At 42.0% G+C, this 22,327-nt stretch overlaps 1 protein-coding gene across 6 annotated transcripts; it reads left to right on the top strand.

Annotated features, from left to right (window-relative positions):
* Nucleotides 1-245: 245 nt before the first annotated feature.
* Nucleotides 246-22,270, top strand: gigyf1a (GRB10 interacting GYF protein 1a). 6 transcript variants are annotated; one of them, XM_063900463.1, is made up of 27 exons: nt 246-471; nt 3,062-3,295; nt 3,439-3,677; nt 3,759-3,822; nt 6,242-6,371; nt 6,589-6,684; nt 6,876-6,996; nt 7,641-7,749; nt 8,001-8,233; nt 8,778-9,007; nt 9,155-9,263; nt 9,492-9,743; nt 10,321-10,475; nt 11,338-11,506; nt 12,032-12,333; nt 12,781-12,884; nt 13,002-13,096; nt 13,186-13,259; nt 13,517-13,669; nt 13,959-14,183; nt 14,270-14,490; nt 14,611-14,771; nt 14,916-15,079; nt 15,280-15,324; nt 15,468-15,612; nt 16,819-19,979; nt 20,076-22,270. In XM_063900463.1, exons 4-26 carry the CDS (start codon nt 3,788-3,790, stop codon nt 16,884-16,886), a joined length of 3,396 nt encoding a protein of 1,131 aa, XP_063756533.1. In that variant the 5' UTR covers nt 246-471; nt 3,062-3,295; nt 3,439-3,677; nt 3,759-3,787; the 3' UTR covers nt 16,887-19,979; nt 20,076-22,270. The 6 variants fall into 6 exon arrangements, with proteins under 6 accessions (XP_063756533.1, XP_063756534.1, XP_063756537.1 ...); XM_063900464.1 differs by having other exon boundaries at nt 3,062-3,677; nt 9,158-9,263; XM_063900467.1 differs by having other exon boundaries at nt 3,062-3,677; nt 9,492-9,683; nt 12,032-12,255.
* The last annotated feature ends 57 nt before the right edge of the window (nt 22,271-22,327 follow it).

The following is a 22,327-nucleotide window of genomic DNA, read 5'->3' as shown; positions in this document are numbered from 1 at the left end:
TCGATTTATGCCAAACATACAATGATATGCTAAAGTTGGCCTCGGTGCTCGATTAAACGGCATATTAAACACCACTATCTGAGACACTGCATTTGAAAAATACCGTTGCAAAGTGCAGTACACGTCGGTGTCCAGGCTCATAAATAGGGGTGTGTTTGCCCTGCTACAACATTGGTTAGCCGCTTGTCAATGTGCAGTCACGTGGTATCACACGGACGGCCATGTTTCCGAAACACAAACAACAAGAAGAGCAGCGACTAGGAGCCAGCAGACACATACTGATACGCAGCAGCGACCGTTGGAGGAGAGGGGAGAAATAATAAATAAAATACAGAGCACGACTTTCTGAAAGTACGATTCTGTCGAATGAATACGTTTACAGTGTTTAAAGAGACCAATGCATACGAGATATTGGCAGTAGACACACCGTGCCGACAACCAGTCTGGTAACGTTAGCTATAAACAGTCAAGGTAAGCCATGGTTCCTCTTTGCAGCTTGTCTTTTAGCTAGCTGGCTAACATGGGCTAACACGCTAACCTCGGCTCTTGCGCCTCGGATTGTTTGGATTTATCTGTTGTGAGAGAAAAGCTTTTGGGCCAAGTTAATTTACGGTTGTTGTTTCTGTCAGTGTGTCTTGTTTACGTCGCATTTGCCGTAGCTTCACACCGAGAGCGGAGTGGAGGTGATCGTCCGCACATTGGCGGAGAAGGCCGGGGAGTCCGATCCCAACACTCCGCCCCCTCCGCCATCATATCTGGTGTCATTTGAACCTACAAGGCCTTTAAGATCAACGCATACCTTATGCTAGTTTAGGTAGCAAGCCAGCTAACCCGTCTCTTGAATGCAATACAAATAGGATATGTTTGGTTGCAAATACTGTTGGAACGATAAAAGTATGCTTCTTTAACCACAAGTCGATCTGCTGTAAGTCTAACTGGCTTGAAAGACGAACAATTTGAAAGCTAATGTAGCCCGCTGAAGCTAGCTAACGTCAACTCGAGCTATTTTGTCAATATGTTATCCATCGTTACGACCAAACAATGAAATACTGTTAAGTTTGTTAAAGTCAAAAATTGGTATACATTCATAAGAAGCCTCAACATAGAGTTTTAGTCGATATTTTAGCAACTTGAGATTGTTATCCCGCCACATTTCTATGTGCATAACATTTGTAAATATCGAAACGCAATAGAGTTATGTTCCGCAAGCACAGTTTTTCCTACGACACCTTACTTCAGTTTTCTCATTACAAAGTAGACCCTTAAATATGTCCAAATGTGCCTGTGTGTCCTGAAGTTGGGAGTTTAGTTCGAAGTCATTAGGCGGTCTACGGATGCTTGGGTACACGTTCTATGTTCTTATTGTTGCGGTTCATACATCGAGTGACATAAATAACCCTCATTTTATGTTTTCATGTTCCGTGCCTTTTTCAAATTGACCATTAGTCAATGTTAATTGCTTGTGTTTTAAGTCACGTTCGTCCCTGAATTTCCCTAACATTAATTTGAGTATGATTACCAATATCAAATATTTCCAAAATAATGTCCACAGTAGCCCAAAAGAGTTTATCAAACAGTTATTGCAACCAGAGGTGAAATCCAACGCTCCCATTTTCTACATAGGGCTTTTATCTGGGTATATGTTGCTACTTAAGGATCTATAGAAGTTGACATATCTTCAATTCATACATACACATAGGGCAAAAGAACACAATTTAGTATAATAACTTACACCCACACTGCAGACGTTGAACCTGTTGGCATTCAATTTACAATTATGTGTCTTAAATGTGTATATTTCAGTATTGTTAGTTTTGTTATTTAATGTCCCATGAATTACTTGGATGGTAGAATGTTAAAGAACCTACTGCGATCATGTTGTGCTGGATTTCTTAAAGTTCTAACCATTGCAATGAGGAGCGCCACATTTGCAACGAAAGCTTTTCCACCTCTTACAAGATGTCAGAGTATTTTACACTGAAGTAAAAAAGAATCCATGAGCAGACCTTTGAGAGGCTTTAACTGTCTGCCAGTGTCAATGACTAAGACTTTCCGGGGAGATAGGTGATCTAGAAAATAATCGTCTATCAATACTTGAATAACAGAATGCCATGCTGTTTACTCAAAATCTTATGTACTACCCCCGTCCATGGACTTTTGGGGGGTAAATAAGGTCCAAAGAACCTAACTTAGCCCCGGGTCCCTGCAGTAGACTCAAGTTCCTCGATGGCGTCCTAGTTCTGGGCGACGTTCCTGAGCTCTAAAACGGGATTATGTGTACAGTATAAGCAATAGAGATGTGTAGTTTCAGATCGTTGTACATAACGTTATTTAATGCAGTGCTCCATATGTGATAAAACACAATCTTTATGATGGTAAAGGGTAGTAAAATACGTTTTAAGCATAACTTTTTATGAATGCTAACAGCCAGGCAGGTATATTTCCTTCTGTGAGACTGGGTTTAGTATCTTATAACTTCACTAAATGAAGGTGTTATTCGTTACTTGTGTATCATAAATACCATGCAACGAAGTTGTTTGAATGAAAGGATTTTTCATATCATAAGGACTGTATATGAGCATTTACTGTGGACATGTTGCCTTGGTATTGGTGTGGTTTCCATGACATTAAAACAGCTGCATGCTTTTGAAAGTAGCCTGGTTACTTAAATATACTCCCTAGATTTCTGGATGGAAAATCTCCTGTGAGCAGCTAAACAAGGGGTCATGATTGAGCACTACAGTAAAAAAAAACATAGCTAGTTTCACATATTCAGTGTCAAAATACCACAATGTTTTTCTCCCAGCTTGGAGTGTTTGGTATAAATTGATTAAAACGGGCTAGTACCTTCTCAGTAAGTCCAGGGCATGCTGTGAAAATAGTGTGTCTAGAAATCGAATTACACTTCCTTTCCTATCACATTATAGGCAGGCGGCCAATCTGTGAAAGTGCATCCCACCGACGGCTAATTTATTAAGTGTACACTTCTAACATTATCCTTTCCATCTGTTTTTTAAATCATTTGACTTCCCCCCCCTTTCCCACTCTGCTTACTTTTCAGTGGTGCTAAGGGAGGAGGACAGGAAATAAAGGAGTCACCTGGAGGGTCTCCGTCAATCAACATTTCAGTTGGAGCGAGAGAGAAAAAGGGACGGAGGGAGAGAGAAAAGAAAAGAGGAGTGCGAGTCCCGTCTGCTCTTGGCAGCTGTTCCAGCGGCCTGTTTCAGTGTTTTGGCTGTTGTTTCGTTCCTGCGTTACCTTTTTTGATGAATCGACTCATATTTTTAACTTTAATGTGAGCTATAACTGCTGTAAAAAAAAAAAAAAAAAGAAAACATTATTACTAGCAAGAGTGTTTTATTTTGTTCCATTGTTAATTTCCAAGGTTCTTTTCGTTTGTTTTTTTCTTTATCTACCATTTTTCTCGGCTGTGAGTAGCAGGAGATTCCACTCCAAACTATAGTCGAACCCCCTTCCTTATCTAGGTAGGACCTGATAACCTGGTATTCCTCAAGCACCTGAAACTGGCAGCTATTCTCTTTGTGTCTGTGTGTTTGGGGAGCTCTGTGACCACAGCTTAAGCACCACTCAGCCTTTTAGTCACCTAAGCCTAAATAAAGCCAGCCAGCTCTAGCCTGGTCCAGCACAGTCCAGCCTGCTCCGATCATCTGGACAGGGTAAGAAAACTTGAGTCACTTTTACTAATTTTGATTTTACAGTTGTTATGAGAAAAAAAACATGAACTTTTTTCTCCTCAGATACTCAGTTCTGTGTGGACGTGAGGAATATGACTGCTGAGACTCTTAACTTCGGCCCAGAATGGTAACTAACCTTATTTCTTTACATTAAAGTAGTACTGACTAATAAAGTGAAGGTATCTCCTGTAGAAAATAAATGCTCTCGTGACGATTAGACAGATCTTTGACAAGAAGATTGAATGAATGTTGAATGTGGTGTTTAAAAGAAATCTTGATGTAAATATTATCATGTCTACCTTTTTTTATTCCCCTGTTGTATGTGTCCATTAAATGTCAGGAGGTGGATGCATAGTGGATAGTAATCTGGCCGCCTTTTTTTTCATGTAGCAATTTAGGAGTCCTTTTACTTTTGCCACGCTTTGCTGTAATTATTTTGACGATCGAGTCATTTTTCAAGCAAAAATGACAAATAATAGCTGGGTCCAGCTTTTCAGTTTCCTATGATGCGTAACAAAATATATTTTGGATTTGGAGTGTTGTTCAGACAAAAGGAGCTATTTGAGCACCTAACCTTGGGCGAAGAAAATTTTAAATTTTCCACTTCTTTCTTCCACTTCGTAAAACAAGAAACCCAAAAATAGAGGGCAAATAAATTGTTGAAAGTAGTTGATAGTTACCAGGGGTTTTCCTAGAAAAATATAGTATGAGGGTGCTGATCTTGTATATAAGATGTATCAATTCTGGCGAGAACATGGCGCCTGTGTACAAGTTGGTGCCGCGGACGTAAACAACAAGGTGACGTCAGAACTCCGTTAAAACCAAAGCTGTCTCTGCCGTTTGACGGTCCATTTGACACCATTTTCATATTTGTGGAGTCATTATACAGTTTTTGACGACATACAATTTTAGTATGAGGACCCACGCCGAAAGAGAGAGGGCGCAGCCCCCCGTTAGCCGGTTTAGACAAAACCCTTGTTACTACTTTCAAAGACTTTTTTTTTCTCCCTTTCTTATAATCTGCAACTGTTGGAAAGCAGTTTCTACTTTAATTCAAAGGCCCTGTTCACTCCTGATATTAATATGCTTCTTTTGTGATCAGCTCTGTGGAAGTCGACAGCTCTGAGTACAGATGTGAATGTGCAGAGTCAGTGTTGGGAGCGAAATAGAAAGAAAGAGGTGGATGCACCAATTGCAAAGTGATTTTTTTATATTTATTTAACTCACTATCGATGGGTCCAAGTGTCGCAGCCTATTTTCAAGTAAGCTGTCCACTTGTGATTGGATCACAAAAGCACATGTTGGGTCTCAAGAGGGCCAACATGTAGGAGTTGTTGTCCCGTCCATCCCCGTCTGTCAGATTCTCCTCCTTCAGTGAATGCTTCTGTTGTGCTTAAGAGGCGGTGTTGTCTTCAGTTTGGTAGCACTCAATATCTAAAAGCCTGTGACCGCTGTGTGCATTCTTGACTCGGTGCCAGCTTCACAGAATATTTCTCTCTTTACACATCTGCAGCTGCTTTCCTCTGAGTGGCCCTCCTAGCCCTACTTTTATCCTCGAAACTCTTAAATAACTCTAAGCACTGGCCGATTCATGTGCCCTCCACTTACAGCTGTGTGGCTGCATGTTTACAAGTCCTTTAATTCCTGTTAGCGTTACACAATTATTTAGACCATTTGAGGTTTAATTGGCAGTAGAGTTGTCGAGTGTGTGTGAGGCATTGTGGTAGACTTCGAAGTGGAAACATTCTGCCCTGCATTTTGATTTATGTAACAGTTGCTGGACTGACCTTTGCTCTATAAGACCCAGAGAGGATTATGAACGTATAGATATGAAACGTGGAAGATTTCTAAGATTTCTTTTTCTGTCACTGGAATGTTTCCTTAGCTCTCATTTTTATTATTCATATTAATAGCTGTAACAATTGTTACCCTCTTTGAAATGCAACATGCTGGCAACTGCGCTTTCATGATGCCTTCCTTTTTACTTGCATCCCACACCTCCCAGAGTTCCATGTGGTTTTGATGTGGAGTCAATGACACGTTCTGTAGAAGCATGTGAATGGAGCCATTGTTGAGCAGCAGGCCTTGGAACCTGGCCCGCTAGTAATAGCTTTTTAAAATGAAAATTTGAGATTGGAAAAGATAATATATCATCTGTGTTGAGCAAAGTGTATTCAGAGGGACCCGCGTGAGAGGACGGTTGGCTTGCAGAGTATTTAGGGAAATATTTTTAGATATTTCTCTTCAGTACAGATTAAAAGGAATTATATCCCGCTTGCACAATAGCTGCACATTTTCTGTGCCAAGAGGGGACTTTACACCAAGTTATTTACAAGTGATTTTCCTACATTGTATGTCAGTAGGCCGAAACGCTAAAAAGCACCAATATGTAGCCTTAAAGTTCAGTTAGAAATTTCCTGTAGAAATACTGAAAGTGTGTGAATTGCAACACTGAGAAGTCTTGATGGTATGTTGAAGATTCAGACAAAATAAATACAAATACATTATCCATATTCCTCATGATGCCTGTACTTTTTCTCACGCAGGCTCCGTGCACTGTCCAGTGGGGGGAGTGTGACGTCCCCCCCTCCTTCCCCTGCCATGCCAAAGTACAAGCTGGCCGAGTACCGCTACGGCCGAGAGGAGATGTTAGCACTTTATATCAAAGACAACAAGGTGAGTGGGAGAAGATTCTGTCAGGAGCGTTCGAATCACTAAAGAAGAAATGTTGTCAAAGTCATTGGTGCTAAAACACAAGCATGATGCTGACTTTAAACCCTATCTCCCTATCTTCTAAAATCCAAACCTGTACCAGACAGTGGTTTTTCTAAGTCAGACCAAAACTTTTGAAAGATAGTAATGTCCTCCTAAGTGCCTATGGTTGTTGTTCCAGGTCCCCGAGGACATGCAGGATAAGGAGTTTGCTGCTATTCTGCAAGATGAGCCCATGCAGCCACTGGCACTGGTGCCTCTCACTGATGAGGAGCAGGTCTGCCTTTAACACATCTCCACAAATACACTGATACATGAAAATGTCAAACTGTTACAGCTCGTCATATCTCATTGCGATATAATCTGAGTGTTCAAAGCGAGCAGTTCGGTTGGTTTACAAATGCAGCTGCAAACTCGCATTCCTCACATTCCTGCCTTTTGCGCTTGCCATTCTCTCTCTCTCCGCAGAGGAACTTCTCCATGTCTGTGAACAGTGTGGCGGTGCTGAGGCTTATGGGAAAAGGGGTGGGCGGCGCCGTCGCCCCAGCTGGAGTGGTCCGAGGACGAGGGGCCGCGCGAGGTGGTCGAGGTAACGGCAAAAAACTCCCAGACACCCATTAGAAGAGAGCAACAAATAAAGTAGAGCATTGATTCAGCCTAAGTGCATGCATACAGACTCCACAACCACTTGTGCTTAAACTAATACGAGTCCAACAGCAACAGAAACGCTGCCCAAATAACCTTGGCTGAAACTACAATGGCTGTTATCCAGAGAAAGTAAAACAGTTTATTCAAGCCAACCACTGGAGTGTTTATTTCCCTTTTTTCTTCCACCATCTTATAGCAGCACACTTCCTCTTGGCCTGTCTAAATAGTCCTCCTTTTGTCTGGCCACACCTGTCTAAAACCCCTTGGCTTACAAACTCACCTTGTGCACACACACAGCACTCTGCACTTATGAATGGCCAATGTAAACACTCGCCATCCGGTTCAGGACAGCCAACGAAACAACTTGGAAGAAGGATGCTGTGTCGCTTTCATCGTTTGTCTGCAGCTTAAAGGAGATGCAAGCGAATCGTATATCAGCACAGGACATTTTGTACATTTCTAAAAGTGTTAAAAACAAAATGTATGAGGTTTATTTAACAGACGTATTAGCTATCACAAGTTCTTTCATTCAGATGATGAGGATATTAAGTAGAAACACCTTCTGCTCACTGTGTATTTTATCAGGGCGAGGTCGTGGTGAGGGGGGATTCTACCAAAGAAGTATTGAAGAACCGGAGGTGGGTTTTGGACGCAGCGTCCGAGAGATTCATCGCAGCCAAAGCTGGGATGACCGGTAAGAAAAATGCCCAAGCTGAAGGTCAAATAAATCATGGATTAAAGGCATTTTGATTCAAGGCTGAGAAGCTGTCATCCAGTGTAATAAACTCAATAATCCTCTCTGATATTTCTGTTTTCTCATGTTGCATAATCTACCTAGGTATCTTATTGTATCTGCATAGGCTGAACAGTAGTTTCTGTTTGTTGATTTCTTGACTACTCCCAGATGAAACCGACTTTCCTCTAAATGTCCCTTCCTTTTCTCAGGGGTGAGCGTAGATTTGAGAAGCCGCTGCGGCGGGAGGTCGGGCGTCCCGGCTTTGAAGAGCCCGGAGCTCCTGTGGTTCCAGGACGGAAGGATTTCACAAGGGCTGACAGCGATAACTGGCGCATCCTCCGGGAGGAGCAGCAGGAGGAGGAGGAGGCGGCAGCGGCGGCAGGGGCGGGGGTGGGGGCGGAGCCGGGAACCAACTGGAGACTTGCAGGAGTCCGAAGGGATGGTAAGATGAAAAACAAACATGCTTTAATTGATTTTTACCACCACCTTAAATTCATTTGTTTAAAAAATGAATGATATCACGAGGTGGACCTCATCGGGAATTTTCTTTTTTAAATGCATGATGTGCAGTCCACACAACCTCGATCCGATTTTATTCATACACGGCCACTTGGTGTTGGACAACTTATCACATGTGGAGGTAAAAGGCCTGTGGCTTTAAGAAATGAAATGTGTAGAAGTAGCTTTTTAAATCGCTGTAATCACACAGCGTTACCTTTTGTTCACACTTGCGTTAGGATTACCTGAAATACAACATGAGGACAATTTACTTATTAAAATGGCAGAAGAGAATAATGTATTACTTACTCCATGCCATCAAAGCTCAGCTGTGATGATGTGTTCGGCTGAAACAGCAGAGTGACATCTAGTGGCAGTGAAGGGACTTCTACCAGACAGAGTGGAGTGTTGCTAAAAGGGAGCTGCATCTGCTCTTTCGGAGGCTATGAGACCAAGTCCTCACTGATGGTTGTCCATTTCTCTGTCAGATGGTGGTCCTCGCTCAGCAGGCTGGCGGGAACACACCGGTCCTGGTGAGGGTCGTCGGAGGAAGTTTGATTACGATATCAGGGACGCCGATGGCCATGGCGGTGGCCGCAGGCGTGCGGGCAGTGAGGGACTGGAGGACGACCGGGACGGCCTGCCTGAGTGGTGCAATGACGAGGAGGACGGGGAGATGGGCACGTTTGACTCCTCTGGAGCTTTCATGCCTTTGAAGGTGTGTATGTTTAATTACGCTTAAGAACGTACTCTTTGAACAAAGGCAAGTCTTGTTTTGTTGGATGATATTTATTTTATTGTCAGCCCTCATTGAGTGTCAATGAGTGTTTGTTCCACTTGTTAATTGTCTCTTCCTTTGTGTCAGAAGGGTGACAAGGACACAATCCTGGAGGAGGAATTTAAGGGGATAGAGGACGACGATGAGGAGGAGAGCTATGCTGACATGGAGAGGCACAGTGCTGAAGAAGAAAAGGGTGAGGAAAATCCCATTTTCTTTGATGATTTAAAAAAAAATGTTTGGAGTATGTAGTCGTTTCCTGCCAGCTTTTTGTTGCATCGTTCAGTGACTGATAGATTTACAGGAGTGGACCACACTGTATGAGGATTTTGCAAATGTAAAAGTAGTTCACAAGCCAGGGAGGAATTCATAACTAGTGATGGGGGCATCCTACTTAACGCTTTCCTCCGCTCTCCCGTAACAGAGAGTAAAGAAGCTGGCTCTGTTGTAGGGGACGACGAGACAAAGCCAGCTTCACCCTCATCCTCTCCTCCAGCACTGCAACACTGTACCCCCCCATCTGTGGAGCCTCGGCCCAGCAATGCAGGCCTAGTGATGGACAATCCTCAGTTGAACAACAGCCACCCTGTTAAAGCCAGCAGCACGGCCAGTGAAGGTACCCCCTATTTCACGTCAGAAGCAACAGACAGATGGATTCAGTTAGCAGCTCTCTTAGGTACCTATTCTTTTTCTAATTATGAAGGCGATTCATGTTTTTATTCAAAAATATGTCAATTGAGATGTATGTATTGCAGTTTAACCATGTGAAACGTGAATTATGAGTGCATATTTGGAGAAAAAAATAGTATGAAAAGTTTGTTATGATATGAAATGTATTAATGGTATAATTGGAACTACGCCAACCTGAGTATGAATTTATAGTATGGATCTTTGGCACCATTATCTGATTGGTCCAGCTTTTTATTGAGCAATGAGTTTGTATACCGTGGCAAACTCAGTGTTTGTCCCACGCAGACTTGTATCTTGAATATCAGATCTGAAGCGTTAAGGGTCTTATCCTGTAATTGTAGAGCTTTTGGCTTCTTGGATTCAGCCAAGCTCTTAGTCACGTACCGTAAGTGTGTGGAAATATTGCCAAGTTGATATTTTAGGTTAGATATACATCATTAGTCATTATCACCAAACAACATATAGGTCACCAGAGGCAATGCATTACATGAATATGTTCACAGCAATCAGTCCCGTACCAAGAGCCCGTTGTTTTACTCATGTTTTTGTGTTTTATGTATCAGACATGGCTCCTGTAGGGGGCTCCAAGAGCCAGCTGAGCCCCAGTGCCCCCCCTTCTTCACGTATGCCTCCTCCACCTCCTTCCTCTGCTGCTCCTCTCCTCCCTCCACCTGGAGGGGACGCTGAGGATGACGAGGGCATGAAGCACCTGCAGCAGGTAGGAACAACACGAGGCACATTCCATGCAGCTGTCTCAGTTGAAACAGAAAGCACAAGAGCTTGAATCATTAGAAAAGAGAGAAGACTTTCAAAGAACAGTTCATCTCTAATCAGAATCTGATTCCTTTATCAGTCCTGCAATGGGGACATTTACATTATTATGACAGCAGAAGGATAGGGCAGATAGAGTATAAAGAATAGACTAACATATTTAAAAATACATAAAGTCGGAACACGTTATTTATAGTAAAAAACAAATAGCAGCATATCTAAAAACAGAAGTAAAAAGTGACCAGATTAAATGAATTAATCCTTGAATCTGTGAGACGTAGCTATACTGTTTCAAGTTGTGGAGCATATCAATGCTACACTTGATCCAAACTTAGAGCCTAAAACTCCTATCTAAACCAAAACCAAAACTGAACTGAAAGAAATCAAGAATAAGTAAAACCCTTTTAAAAGCCAAATAAAAAAGAGATCTTTAGTAGGCACTTAAAGCATTGACATTCTCTCAATGAACATTTGAATGCGTAACATGTTTGTGTGCGTTTTAATCTCCATCTAAATCAAAACCAACATGTAAATCAAATAAAATCCTTCATTCATAAAGCATGTTTCATACACAAAAGGTAACACAAAGTGCTTCACAAACCCAAACCCAAAAATAAGAGCAATACTAACCTCCCCTTCCTAGGTCATAAACTGAGTAACACATGACCTTTTGATGAACTAAAACACAGGACTGAAAACATAAATACAATACATTTAGAAGCCATATTAAAAAGGGGAGTCTTGACATTCTCTGAATGAACATTTGAATGTGTAATAACGTGTTTGTTTGTTTGTGTGTGTGTGTGTAGGAGGCAGAGAAGATGGTGGCGTCCCTGCAGGACACTTCTCTGGAGGAGGAGTGCTTCACCCAGGCTCTGCAGCAGCAGCAGGAGAGCAGGAACACAGCCGCCGCGCTGCCGCTGTCACATGAAGCCGCCATGAAGTGGTTCTACAAGGACCCACAGGGAGAGATCCAGGGTACACTGTTACACCCTTAATACTTATTGTATTATTTATTTTATGGTTTTATTAGCAACATACCTTCCTAGGTTGGTCCTTAAATATTTATCATTATTTTTATTATGATTCATTTATTTGATAGGTTATTATATTTTATTGTATTTATTCCTTTTTTCTTATCTCTTTATTTAACAGAGAGATCGCTATTTATTCTATTTTATTTTTATTATCATACCTTTTTTTTTTACCTCCTTGTGTTCCTTGAATTGTTATATTAAGTCGTTGCGGCATGTGTGCAAAAAAGTTTAACCGTCTGACCTGAAGTGAATTCCTTGTTCTCTGTTTTAATGTGTGATGTGTGCCGTGTTGTTAAAGCCCTCTGAGCTGCACCTCAGCTTTATTATTATGCTTACTTGTACATGCAGATATAAACTATTGATTCAGAAATAACATTGGAACTGATTTAAAAAAGGTAAACATGAGCCACTATATTAGCACAAGGGTTTGCATATTAAACTCATCTCTCCATCTGCCCACGGCCAGGTCCCTTCACCACGGTGGAGATGTGTGAGTGGTTCCAGGCCGGCTACTTCACCATGACCCTGCTGGTGAAGCGTGGCTGCGACGAGGGCTTCCAACCCCTGGGAGATGTCATCAAAATGTGGGGCCGCGTGCCCTTCGCCCCAGGGCCCTCCCCTCCGCCCCTGCTGGTGAGACAGCCACCACCAACGCAGCGCACGCAGCCCACGCGGGGGCCCGCCGGGACTGTGAGTCAGAGCTCAGCCAACGTAGAGGATGGGGAGGGGAGGATGCAGAGGAGAGGGAAGCTTGATAGACAGGTTACGGTAAAAAAAAACAATTTATTCAAATTCACTTTAAACGATTTCTGAAAGTGTCCCCCCTGCTTGATTTTAAGACATGTCATTTAATTTGTGTTCCTGCTAATGAATGAATGCCCTTCTTGAGGAAGTGGTATTCAAACAACAGTCATAAAACCATATAATGTTGCCACCTGTGTAAGTTATATTGCATGAAAGCTTCAAGTGAGTGGAGCAGAACAGGGCAGGTACGCTACATACATGTCCCTGATTACCTATCAATGTGGCAGCTGTCTGTGCGTCATGTTGTTCCATTTGCAACTTGCCACAGAAAAGTCTGTTGTAACAAAGAATGGGCAATTCCCCCAAGTACTTCTTGATGAGCTATAGTCTATTTTTTTTATAGATGGCTGTTTTGGCGTATTAAGTTATACTATACATTTTATTGACTGGTGATCGCTCTCTTTTTTTCAGGGAAACCTGGACCAGGACCGCCTGAAAAAGCAGCAGGAGCTGGCAGCAACTGCAGTTCTCTATCAGCAGCTCCAACAACAGCAGCAGCTAATCCAGCTCTATCGGTAGGTTGATCCATGGTTAGAGCTACTCCTTTACATGTCTTTAAGTTTTTTGCCCTACAGAAGGCTTTTGACTTTTGGACTTTCCGTGTCTTGATTTTGCTTCTTTTGTCCGTGCAGTGAGCAGGGTATGATGCCTTCGATGAACAGGTCGATGTCAGTGCCAGATACAGGGTCCATGTGGGACATGCATACCTCAGCTTCACAGCCGTCAGGTACGCTTTGGACCAGCTTTGAATGGCGACAAAACATCAACAAGTCTTTACTTCGTTGTGCTAAAATAACCCATTTTGTTTCCATGTAGGCGGTGAGGCCAGTCTTTGGGACATAACAATGAATCCTTCTACTCAGGGTCCAACTCTCGAACAGCTTCAAAAGGTGGGTTCAGTCATAAGATGTTGATTTCATCTACATTTACATTTCAAGGTTTTCATACATCTTTTATGAGATCAGTACGTCTTATTGTCAGCAGCGGAAAACTTTGATTTGAACCGCTAGCTAGAGAAATTGTAATCAATGCTAGCGGCACAATAACAGTAAACAGGATGATTTTCTCTGATGCAGCATTTATTTTTGCTTAACTTTTCTCAGTTAATGCATTTTACAACGTTTGACTCCTGATGTGTTCCCTTCAGCTCCAGCAGGAGAGGAGAGACGCTGAACTCAGGGCGAAGCGTGAGGAGGAGGAGCAGCGTAAAAGGAGGGAGGAGAAGAGGAGGCTGCAGGAGGAGCAGCAGCAGCAGCAGCAGAAGAGGAGGGAGGAAGAAGATCTCTTCAGACGCAAGCAGGTGAGTTGCAGGAAGAATATATTTCCCTCATCAGTCTGATTTACTGAATATTACAATTATTTTGTAAATAAAAACGTCATTATGCCAGCTTGGCTTTTTAAAGTTCACAATTAGATTTTTTGGAACATAACTGTCATATGTTGTTTCACAAGTTGGAGATCAAAATAATTTTTTATCATCTAATGATGCAGTTTGAAGGTAAAATGCAATGAGAATGGCTTTACATGCATTACAGTAATGCTGCTCACCTGGCAACACATTGGTATTATAGACCTCTATGCTCTCTCAGTGTCGTCAGCAGCAGGAGCTGATCATGAAGCTGCTGCAGCAGACCCCCCAGCAGCAGGGTCCTGGGGCAGGCAGCTCAGGCTGGAGTGGGGCCCCCTCCTCAGGGCTCTCCAAAGCAGGAAAGCCCCCCGCTCTGGCTCTGCTGGAGATGCAGCAGGAGGCAGAGAGGCTCCTGAAGCAGCAGCAGCAGCAGCAGCAGCAGAGAGCCCAGCAGCAGAGAGAGCGGGTGAGTTTCAAATGAAGTGTTTCACACAGACAGAGAGAGAATGCTGATAGAAGATTTTTCAAAATGATTTCTTTGTCTGTTTCCAGCACTCCGGCATGTCGATGGGGAGCTCCTCCATGGGCGGGCAGTGGGCGGATGGTGTTGGCATGTGGGGCGGGCCTGGAGGGATGGAGGGTAAGAGCAGCAGTGGAAGCTCTTCAGGCAGCATGGGCATGTGGGACGAGGCTGTGAAGAACCAATCCAGCCTGCGTGGCAACAGCAACAACAACATGGGCCTGAAGAACAGCCGCAGCAGCCCCTCACTCAGGTATTGGAAACCAAATAAAGAAAAGATGAATATTGTTTTTACAACTTCGGTGGCAGATGGCATTGTAATATTAAATGTATAGGTGTCCATGTTTCAGTTCTGATTGTTTGTCCTCTGCAGTGATCAGTACATGATGCGTAGGAAGCGGACTGAGGATGAAGACAAGCTGCTGAAGCTGCTGCAGGGCATGAAGCCTCAGGACGGCTTCACTACCTGGTGTGAACAGATGCTGCATGCTCTCAACACCTCTGCCAACTCCTCCTCCTCCTGCTCAGTGGATGGTAGGCTGATTCATGTATTTAGCTAGGTCAAGGGTAATCAAAATTCCCCCAGAACTTGGTACAAAACATTTTAGGAATTAAATGTAAATAGATCTCAAAATGTCCTAGCATTTCTAATCATTTCAACCTTATGTCTTTATTAAGTTGCCACAATTGTGGCCTACCTGAAGGAGGTGGAGTCTCCCTATGCAGTGCTGGAGTTCATTCGGTCCTACCTAGGGGACACAGTGGAAGCCAAAGAGTTCGCCAAACAGTTTCTGGAGCGACGTGCCAAACAGAAAGCCAACCAACAGAGACAGCAGCAGCAGGTAGGCCTGAAATACAAAACTCTTTTTAAAACAGGGAACTACAAAACCCTAACAATCGCTGCCCAGGCATATACATTACAAATTCAGAAGAAAAACAGGACTTGGAAGTGCTGCCCTGAACTATCAAATAAACATGTGCTTTTGTAGTTTGAGGTTTCATTGTGACCATTGTAAATTCCTCCTTTCTCTTTGTGTCCCAGTTATCAAAGGAAGTGGCTGGATTGAACATGAACTTCCCTCTGCAGGTCAGAAAACAGTTTTTGTAACACACTAGCAGTTACTAAAGGCTATAACAAGAAAGGGCTTTTTGTTATAGTTGATTTAAAAATGTATATCACTTCGTGGGGCTTTTGAGGCACACATTTATTTTTCTTTCCCTTTTTCCTAGGACTCAATGCGAGGAATGAATCCAAGCAACCTGCAGTCCATGTTTCAAGCCAGCCACATGGGCAAGTCTGGTCTCTATGACAACCAGGGAGGGAAGATGAAGAAGAAACAGCCCATGATGCTGCACCCTGACCCCAGCATCTTAGGTACGTGACCTCAAACACCATTTTATATGTCTTCCTTTTGGCTTAATTCATCTGTAAACGCTCCGAATCTATAAATAGCTAGCCCTGAATGGCTTGACCCCAGATGAGCATACAAAACACTTCCTGTCAGCACCAGGTGTACATCAAGAGTGAATACACAAACAAGCCAACATGGAAACGGTTTTCATCATCTGGATTTAGAAGGAGTCCAAAAAAAGGAAGACCACAAGCTTTCTGAAGCACCAGCAAAAAGTGTTGCATGTTCTTGGTGACGTACTGCACCAGGTGGTGTGTAGGATGGGCTGCTAGGGTAGGCTTATGTCTGAAGTTATTTATGCACCCTTGAGCGGTTTGGAGTGGAAACCCAGGGAGGAGATTTGCCTGGTATTGTGAAGTTCATGTAAACAGATGGCCTTGCTTATATTGAGAATATTAAGAAACCCTCTAAATAACCACCAATTCACAACGCTTGAGTGGGGAAAAATAGACTCAATCACTGACCCTCCACACCCTTTTCACGGCTGCTTTCACCGTCATCGGGTAGCCGCTCTAGAGTACTGCTGTCCATAAAGAGAACTTACAGAATCTCTTTCACTCCCACTCGTTAACTGTTTTAAACAAGGCCAAATTCACAACATTTAAATGACGTGCTTTTAATGAGTTGTTAGTGTCCCTTTTTATTTAAGACTTTCATTGGGGAAAGTTTTCAATCATTATGACAGATAATAACACTTTTGGAATCTTTTAATGACCAAACCACTGTAGGTTCAGTTGTTTTCAAATGGGCCTAACCCTAAAGTTCTAATGGGTGTAAAGTAATAGCGAAACAGGTGGTGTTTTTTAATTTGAGACGGAGGATATTGAACGTTTTTGCAGTCCTGATATTGGTCTTGAAACAAATATAATATGGGTGGAAATTAGTGGAAAAAAGTGTATTTGTATTGTTTAAATTGTTCTGTTTATGTAGAACAGAAGAGCATATTACCTCCTAATGACCACTCTCTCCTCTCTACAGGTGACTCGTATCAATATATCAACACTAAATGTGATGCATGTCTGTTTTCTTCTGAAACTGACCAATTAGATTTAACTTCCAACAACAGAAAAGCCATTCCTATCAAATTATGTCTGCATCTTGATCCCCTGTCAACTTTTCTTACCCCCTTTCCCTCTGATCTTACTGTCACTCTCTGCCCCCCCCTGCAGGGTACTCATTCCACAACGTGAGCGAGTGTCTGAGCCTGAATGAGATGGAGATGGTGGAGGATTACTGATGTGACGCAGCGCAGCAGCAATAGCTACCTGAGGCCTTCTGTCTTTTAATCAGACAAACCTGATGACGAATGTGCACTGCTGGGGGAACCGGGAGGGGGTAGGGGGGAGGGTTGGGATTAGAAGGGAGCAAGCGTGAGGGGAGGTGCAAGGTGGAGGCGCCTGGATCTGCGCCTCCCACTCTCTCCTTCCCTGTGGCTAGAACAAAAAGGGCTCCCTGCTGCACCAGTTGATCACTTGAGCAGGGGAGAGGGGGGGGTGATGTAAAAAGGAAGATGGGTATCCTCTGGCACTCAAAAGATTAAGCACCTTATACTGAACTAATGCACTTTATTGAGATGGGATTTGAATAGTTTTTTTCATGTGTGTGAATGTGTGCGTGCGTGTTGGGAGTTGGTGCACCTACGTTGTGTGAACATACACACATTCTGCGTGCATGTGCATCAGAACTGGAAGGGTGTGGTGAAACAGTCGGTGGGTGAATGGTCGGGCTGTTAGGTTTTCAAAGTCAGGGGGACCTTTAGTTGAAACCTTTATCAGAGAGTAAATCCTTTCTCAAAAGACAAACACTGTTGATATTTCTCTTGTTTAGCATTTTTTTTACGTTTATATAAAAAGTAAAGCTATTGAAAAATGGATTATAAAAAAACTTGAAGATTTGCACTTGCCTAAAAAAGAAATAACAAAAACAACAAAAAAATCAAACAAATGGGGTTAGTTATAGAAGTGAATATTTTTGTGAATGTGTCTGAATGACTGAGTGTGTGATGCTTGGTTTGTGTCAGTAATATACCAGTCTGCACAATGTTTGTTTCTTCATTCTTTTGTTGCTTACCAAGATGTATGAAACATAAGAGGCCATTTTTGTCTTTTTTGTTCAAAAGGTAATTTTGTATTCTCATATTTGGAGAGCGTTTGTGTGTCCCTCCTCCAAACAGGGATGTGAGAGTGTTTTGAGAGTTGAGTGAGTGAGACACAGAGAGAGGGCAATTGCACAACACATCCTTTCTCTCACCAGCTCTTCATCCCCATGATAGACGAAATAGAAATGCATACATTTGTAAATGTTAGCTTTGCGCTCATCACACGATGACACCACTAGTTTATTTCCCTTAAGCCCCTCCCCATGGGGAGCCGTCTGTAGACCTGTGAGGACTAGCAGACAGGGCGAATCATGAGGGACATTACTGTGCGTGCATCAGAGTGAGACTTTGTATGTGTGAGTTTTCATGTTCATTTACTGTTCATAGAAATGAGTTAAGATTACAGGTACTCATTTTGAATACATGTGCTTTTTTGTATGTGTATGAATGCACATTTGTGCCTAAGAACTTGGATAGGGTGCGTGGCCATTGAGACATTAACTCTTTTTTGAGAGCGAGTGTGGTGTGTGTCAGTGCTCAGCACCGTGTATGTAAAGTATGTAAGTTTATATCGTAAATGTTTCTAGTTCAGTCTAGGGGTGATCCATCGGAAGGTTAGTCCAGTCTGTTTTCCTGGGGTGTGATCACGTTGCCTTTTGTCAGCTCTCGAACTTGTGAATGAAAGGTGTCGAGATTCTGACTCTGAAAAAAAAAAAACAGCATCTTAATGTGCAAGTGCACAGAAAGGTGCACAAAATGTTAGTATATTGTGTTACTTATTCGTTGTTGCAATTTGATAATGACGAGTTTTCTTCTTTAATGAAAAATATATATGAATATATACATTATATACAAAGTTTAAAAAGTATTTGGACTAAGATAATGAGCACTTGGGGCTGCTATTTTTGTTGTGTGTTCTAATTTTTTTCCTTAATTTGTTTTTCATTTTTGTTTCATTATCGCCATGTGAAGTGTGTATTATTTCTTAAGAAAATATTGAATGTATTCCAAAAAAATGACAAGAAACCCGTGCTGATACCAGACTTTTATTTTTTTTTTCCTCAGAAGATTTCAAAAATGGAAACAAAATACAAAAAAGCTTCAAAGAGTTTAGCGAGAACTTTTTTTTTTATTTACACAGTGGAGAACAAGAAAAAAAACTGGGGATGGATACAGTTGAACACACTGCCTCTACAATCCTGGTCGTACAAATAGTGACTAAGAATTAAAAGACTCTTTCTATTCCATACTGGAGCTTTGGTTGTTTACAAACCACATGGATATCTGTGGGTGCAGTTTTTTGTTAATTGTTTATTTTTTTATTTTTGTTCCCACATGAGACGGGTGGGGTTTGCAAGTGCGCTTCTGCCATATGGACATTGAGTTGTGTTGGGATTTTTTTGAGGAAGAGCAACAGGTATCACAAGAACATGGACACGATCCTCCGACTGGACCTCCGTGTATGGTCATGGAGACTTGATGATCCACCATGGAGGAAAGGGAGGGAAATCAAGGATGGGCTTTGTTTGTAGAGTGCAGGGCTGCAAAACCCTAGAGGGAAGTGAGAAGGCGATATGTGTACACCTGGTTAGTGCGCTTGTCTCCACCTCAACTCCCTTAAGCACTCACCTGCCCTCACCAACTCACCTATGCACTTTTGTTCATTCAAGCTGTGAGGTACCATTTTGGGGATGGGAGCACAATTACAACAGGAGGATTGCTACGACTTTGACAAAGTCACTGAAAAAATTTATTCCCAAACTGAAATAAGAGACTCGAGAAGAACGTCTTCTCCCACCTCCTGTATATAACCATATTTTTGTATTATCTTTCGGAGAAGAAAGAAACTTTGCAAATGGATGAAGGATAATTCATGAGACGTTGACTATATGGAGTGAATGTTCTTCAAGAAAACCAATCTTTTTGAGTATCGTTTGAGATGGACTCGCTGTGAGTTTCCCTTAGTCTGCCAATAACCCTGAAAGAATTGGGGATGGAAGGGAAATCAAAAAAACAAGGACTGAGTTTGTTGGACTTGCTGAAGTGGCTCCGAGACGGACTGAGAGTTACTTATCAAAACGGATGCTGCAGTCTCGACAAGAAAGTCCCGCCAAGAGTGTTTGATCAACATACACAGTCAAGAGGCAGACGTGGGTTTGAAGATCTTCTCCGAACCTGATAGCTGACTCCAGAGCTGTGGAGTTACTGCAGGATGAAAAATATTTGGCAATGGTAAGACAGTCTTTGTATTTGATCCATTTACTCCTGGTTGAAGTCACTTTTAAACTGTGTTGATAATGGTCTTGTGCTCTTTTTCCTTCTTCTCAGGAGTCTGGCTGTGCTTTATTTGCTGCCCTCTGCAAGGAGGATCTAATCTACAGCCAACCCATGAACCAGTAAACCCTAAACCCTTGAACTTAAACCCTAAGAAACTTTTCTGTCTTGACCTCGGACTCGGCAAGCTGGCATTATCAGTTGGACAGTTACAAGATGAACAGGCTTATCAACTGTGGATCCCATCTGTGTTGGAAGTGCTAGGGTCGGGACTTGATCTCCCATGGAGGAAGAGGATAAAGAGGCACGTATTGCCCAGATGTCATCACCCCACCTCAGCCTGAAGCTCTCAGGCGGTCGCGTGGAGGTCTTCTAAGTGGCGGGACAGAAGACTCAGCTGGGTTGGGTTTCGACGGACGTGTCTGGATTACATCAAAGCCACCAGAAATCCAAGCAGCTGTGGAACTGAAAGAATTGTACAAAAAAATAAAACTTTGAAACATAACACAAACAAGTAGCTACATGTCACATAGATTCTAGTTGTGGACACACTACATGCACACATGCAACAGCAACACATGGTGGCTCTCCTCTGGAACCACACACACACACACAACAGGGCTACACCGACATTAGATAACACACACACACACAAATCATTGCTCAATATAATCGCTGAGCTTTGTAAATAATGTAAAAGTTTGTGTTTTGATTTTTCTCCCATAGTGGTTTTGCGTTATTTCTCTGTTCAACATGCCTTAAATTGTATAGTTCAGCTCTGAACGGCTAACTGAAAATGTTCTCTAAAAGGTGAATTTAAGTTGGAAACCGCCTCCTTTAACTGTCCTCTAAAGTTGAAGAGAGAAAGGAGCTTTAAAAAGTTTTGTGTTTGTTGACAGGACAGTGTTCTGTATTAATTTGAGGCATCTGATCACCATGAAAGAGACTGTTGGCTACAAAAAGAGCAAGCAGTCTTTGATTTAATCTGACTTTGCTGGTGGTTAGCTTCTGTTGCCCTTTTGGTTTCCTTAAAGTTTAGAGTGGATTTATTCACATTTCCTGTTGGATAATTGCAACAAAAAAAAAGTGCAGGCTTAATAAAGGGCTGAAGTCTGTACTGTATGGAGCTGAGCTGACGGGGGGATACAAGGAATTGGCTTAAAACACAGACTTATTACTGTGTTTGACATATTGTTAGATATACTGCTCGAGGCAAAACTGAACCAGTGACAGGTCTTCCAAGTTTGGGCTTTTGGTTACTATTTTTATACACTCCGGGTGACTAACCTTTTGGAAGCAACTAGATACTTTTTACAGTTATAAGATGTCGAATCAGTCTTGTGAGAAGCATGTTTGCATGATTTGTAGTATTTGTGGGTTTTGACGCTGAACCTTGAAGTGCATAACAGTTTGTCCATGATTGCAGTTGTTTTGTAGTGCTGCTGACCATCTGAATGCACTGAATAGATAAGAACCAATCAACCAATCAGTTGTGTATTATCCGAAAGTAAGTTATTTGGAAAGCGTCTTGTTCCTGTTGCGTATATTTAATTGGATTTGAGAGATTAATGCTTTTAGACAACTAGTTGCTTTTTGTATCATTGACAACTAAACAATATGCAGTTTTTATTCCAATTGGCAACTGAGGTTGAATATGTAATATACTTGTACATCTGTTTAGCTGAGATTCTGGTGTATCGTTACCTGTAAGCTAACTACGAAGTTCAATGTTGTCTTTATCAGTTGCCAAAACTAAACATTGACTTTATACTATCAAGTCGCTTATTTGAGTGACAAAAAAATATCTATGTTTGATATTTTTAAATGCTGATGTGGTGGTGGTGTTAATACAGTAAAACAAAGTTGTTTGCAGTTTATTTTACTGCCCCACGGGTGCTTTTATGATTAGGTAAACTGCGATATGGTTTCATCCAAAAGCCCATCATATTTAATTGCAGCCTTTAAAAGAGATGCTGTCACTTCCTGTCCACTTAAATTGGTAAGAAACCTGGTTCAGTTTTGCTATGGTAACAGAAGGTCTAACAATATTGATTTCAAATATATATGTTTAAAAGTTATTGCCCAGTCAGCTCAGCTCCTTGAATAACAAGTCTTTGAATGTTGTTGCGATAACAGCATAATGTGATAAAACTGTTTTGGAGAAGAACAACTGAAAGATGTGTAAATAGTTTGGCTTTTGTTTGTTTGCAGAACAAAATAAATAGTAAATAAATAGCAATTAGCAGTCACTGACTTGTGTTTTTTGTGTTTGTACTAAAATATGGAGTGTGAACATCATGCATGCA

The sequence above is a fragment of the Eleginops maclovinus genome, chromosome 14 (genome assembly GCF_036324505.1).
Source record: "Eleginops maclovinus isolate JMC-PN-2008 ecotype Puerto Natales chromosome 14, JC_Emac_rtc_rv5, whole genome shotgun sequence".
In the NCBI taxonomy this organism is placed as follows: domain Eukaryota; kingdom Metazoa; phylum Chordata; class Actinopteri; order Perciformes; family Eleginopidae; genus Eleginops; species Eleginops maclovinus.
Note: the sequence above shows the minus strand (reverse complement) of the source record. Positions and strands in the feature narration are given on the sequence as shown.

Excerpts from the sequence above, each read along its gene's own strand:
- gigyf1a (XM_063900463.1), top strand. The coding sequence starts at position 3,788 with ATGACTGCTGAGACTCTTAACTTCGGCCCAGAATG. Across the intron at positions 6,685-6,875 it reads CTCTCACTGATGAGGAGCAG|AGGAACTTCTCCATGTCTGT; the intron begins GTCTGCCTTTAA and ends CTCTCTCCGCAG. Across the intron at positions 14,491-14,610 it reads CGCAGCAGCCCCTCACTCAG|TGATCAGTACATGATGCGTA; the intron begins GTATTGGAAACC and ends TGTCCTCTGCAG.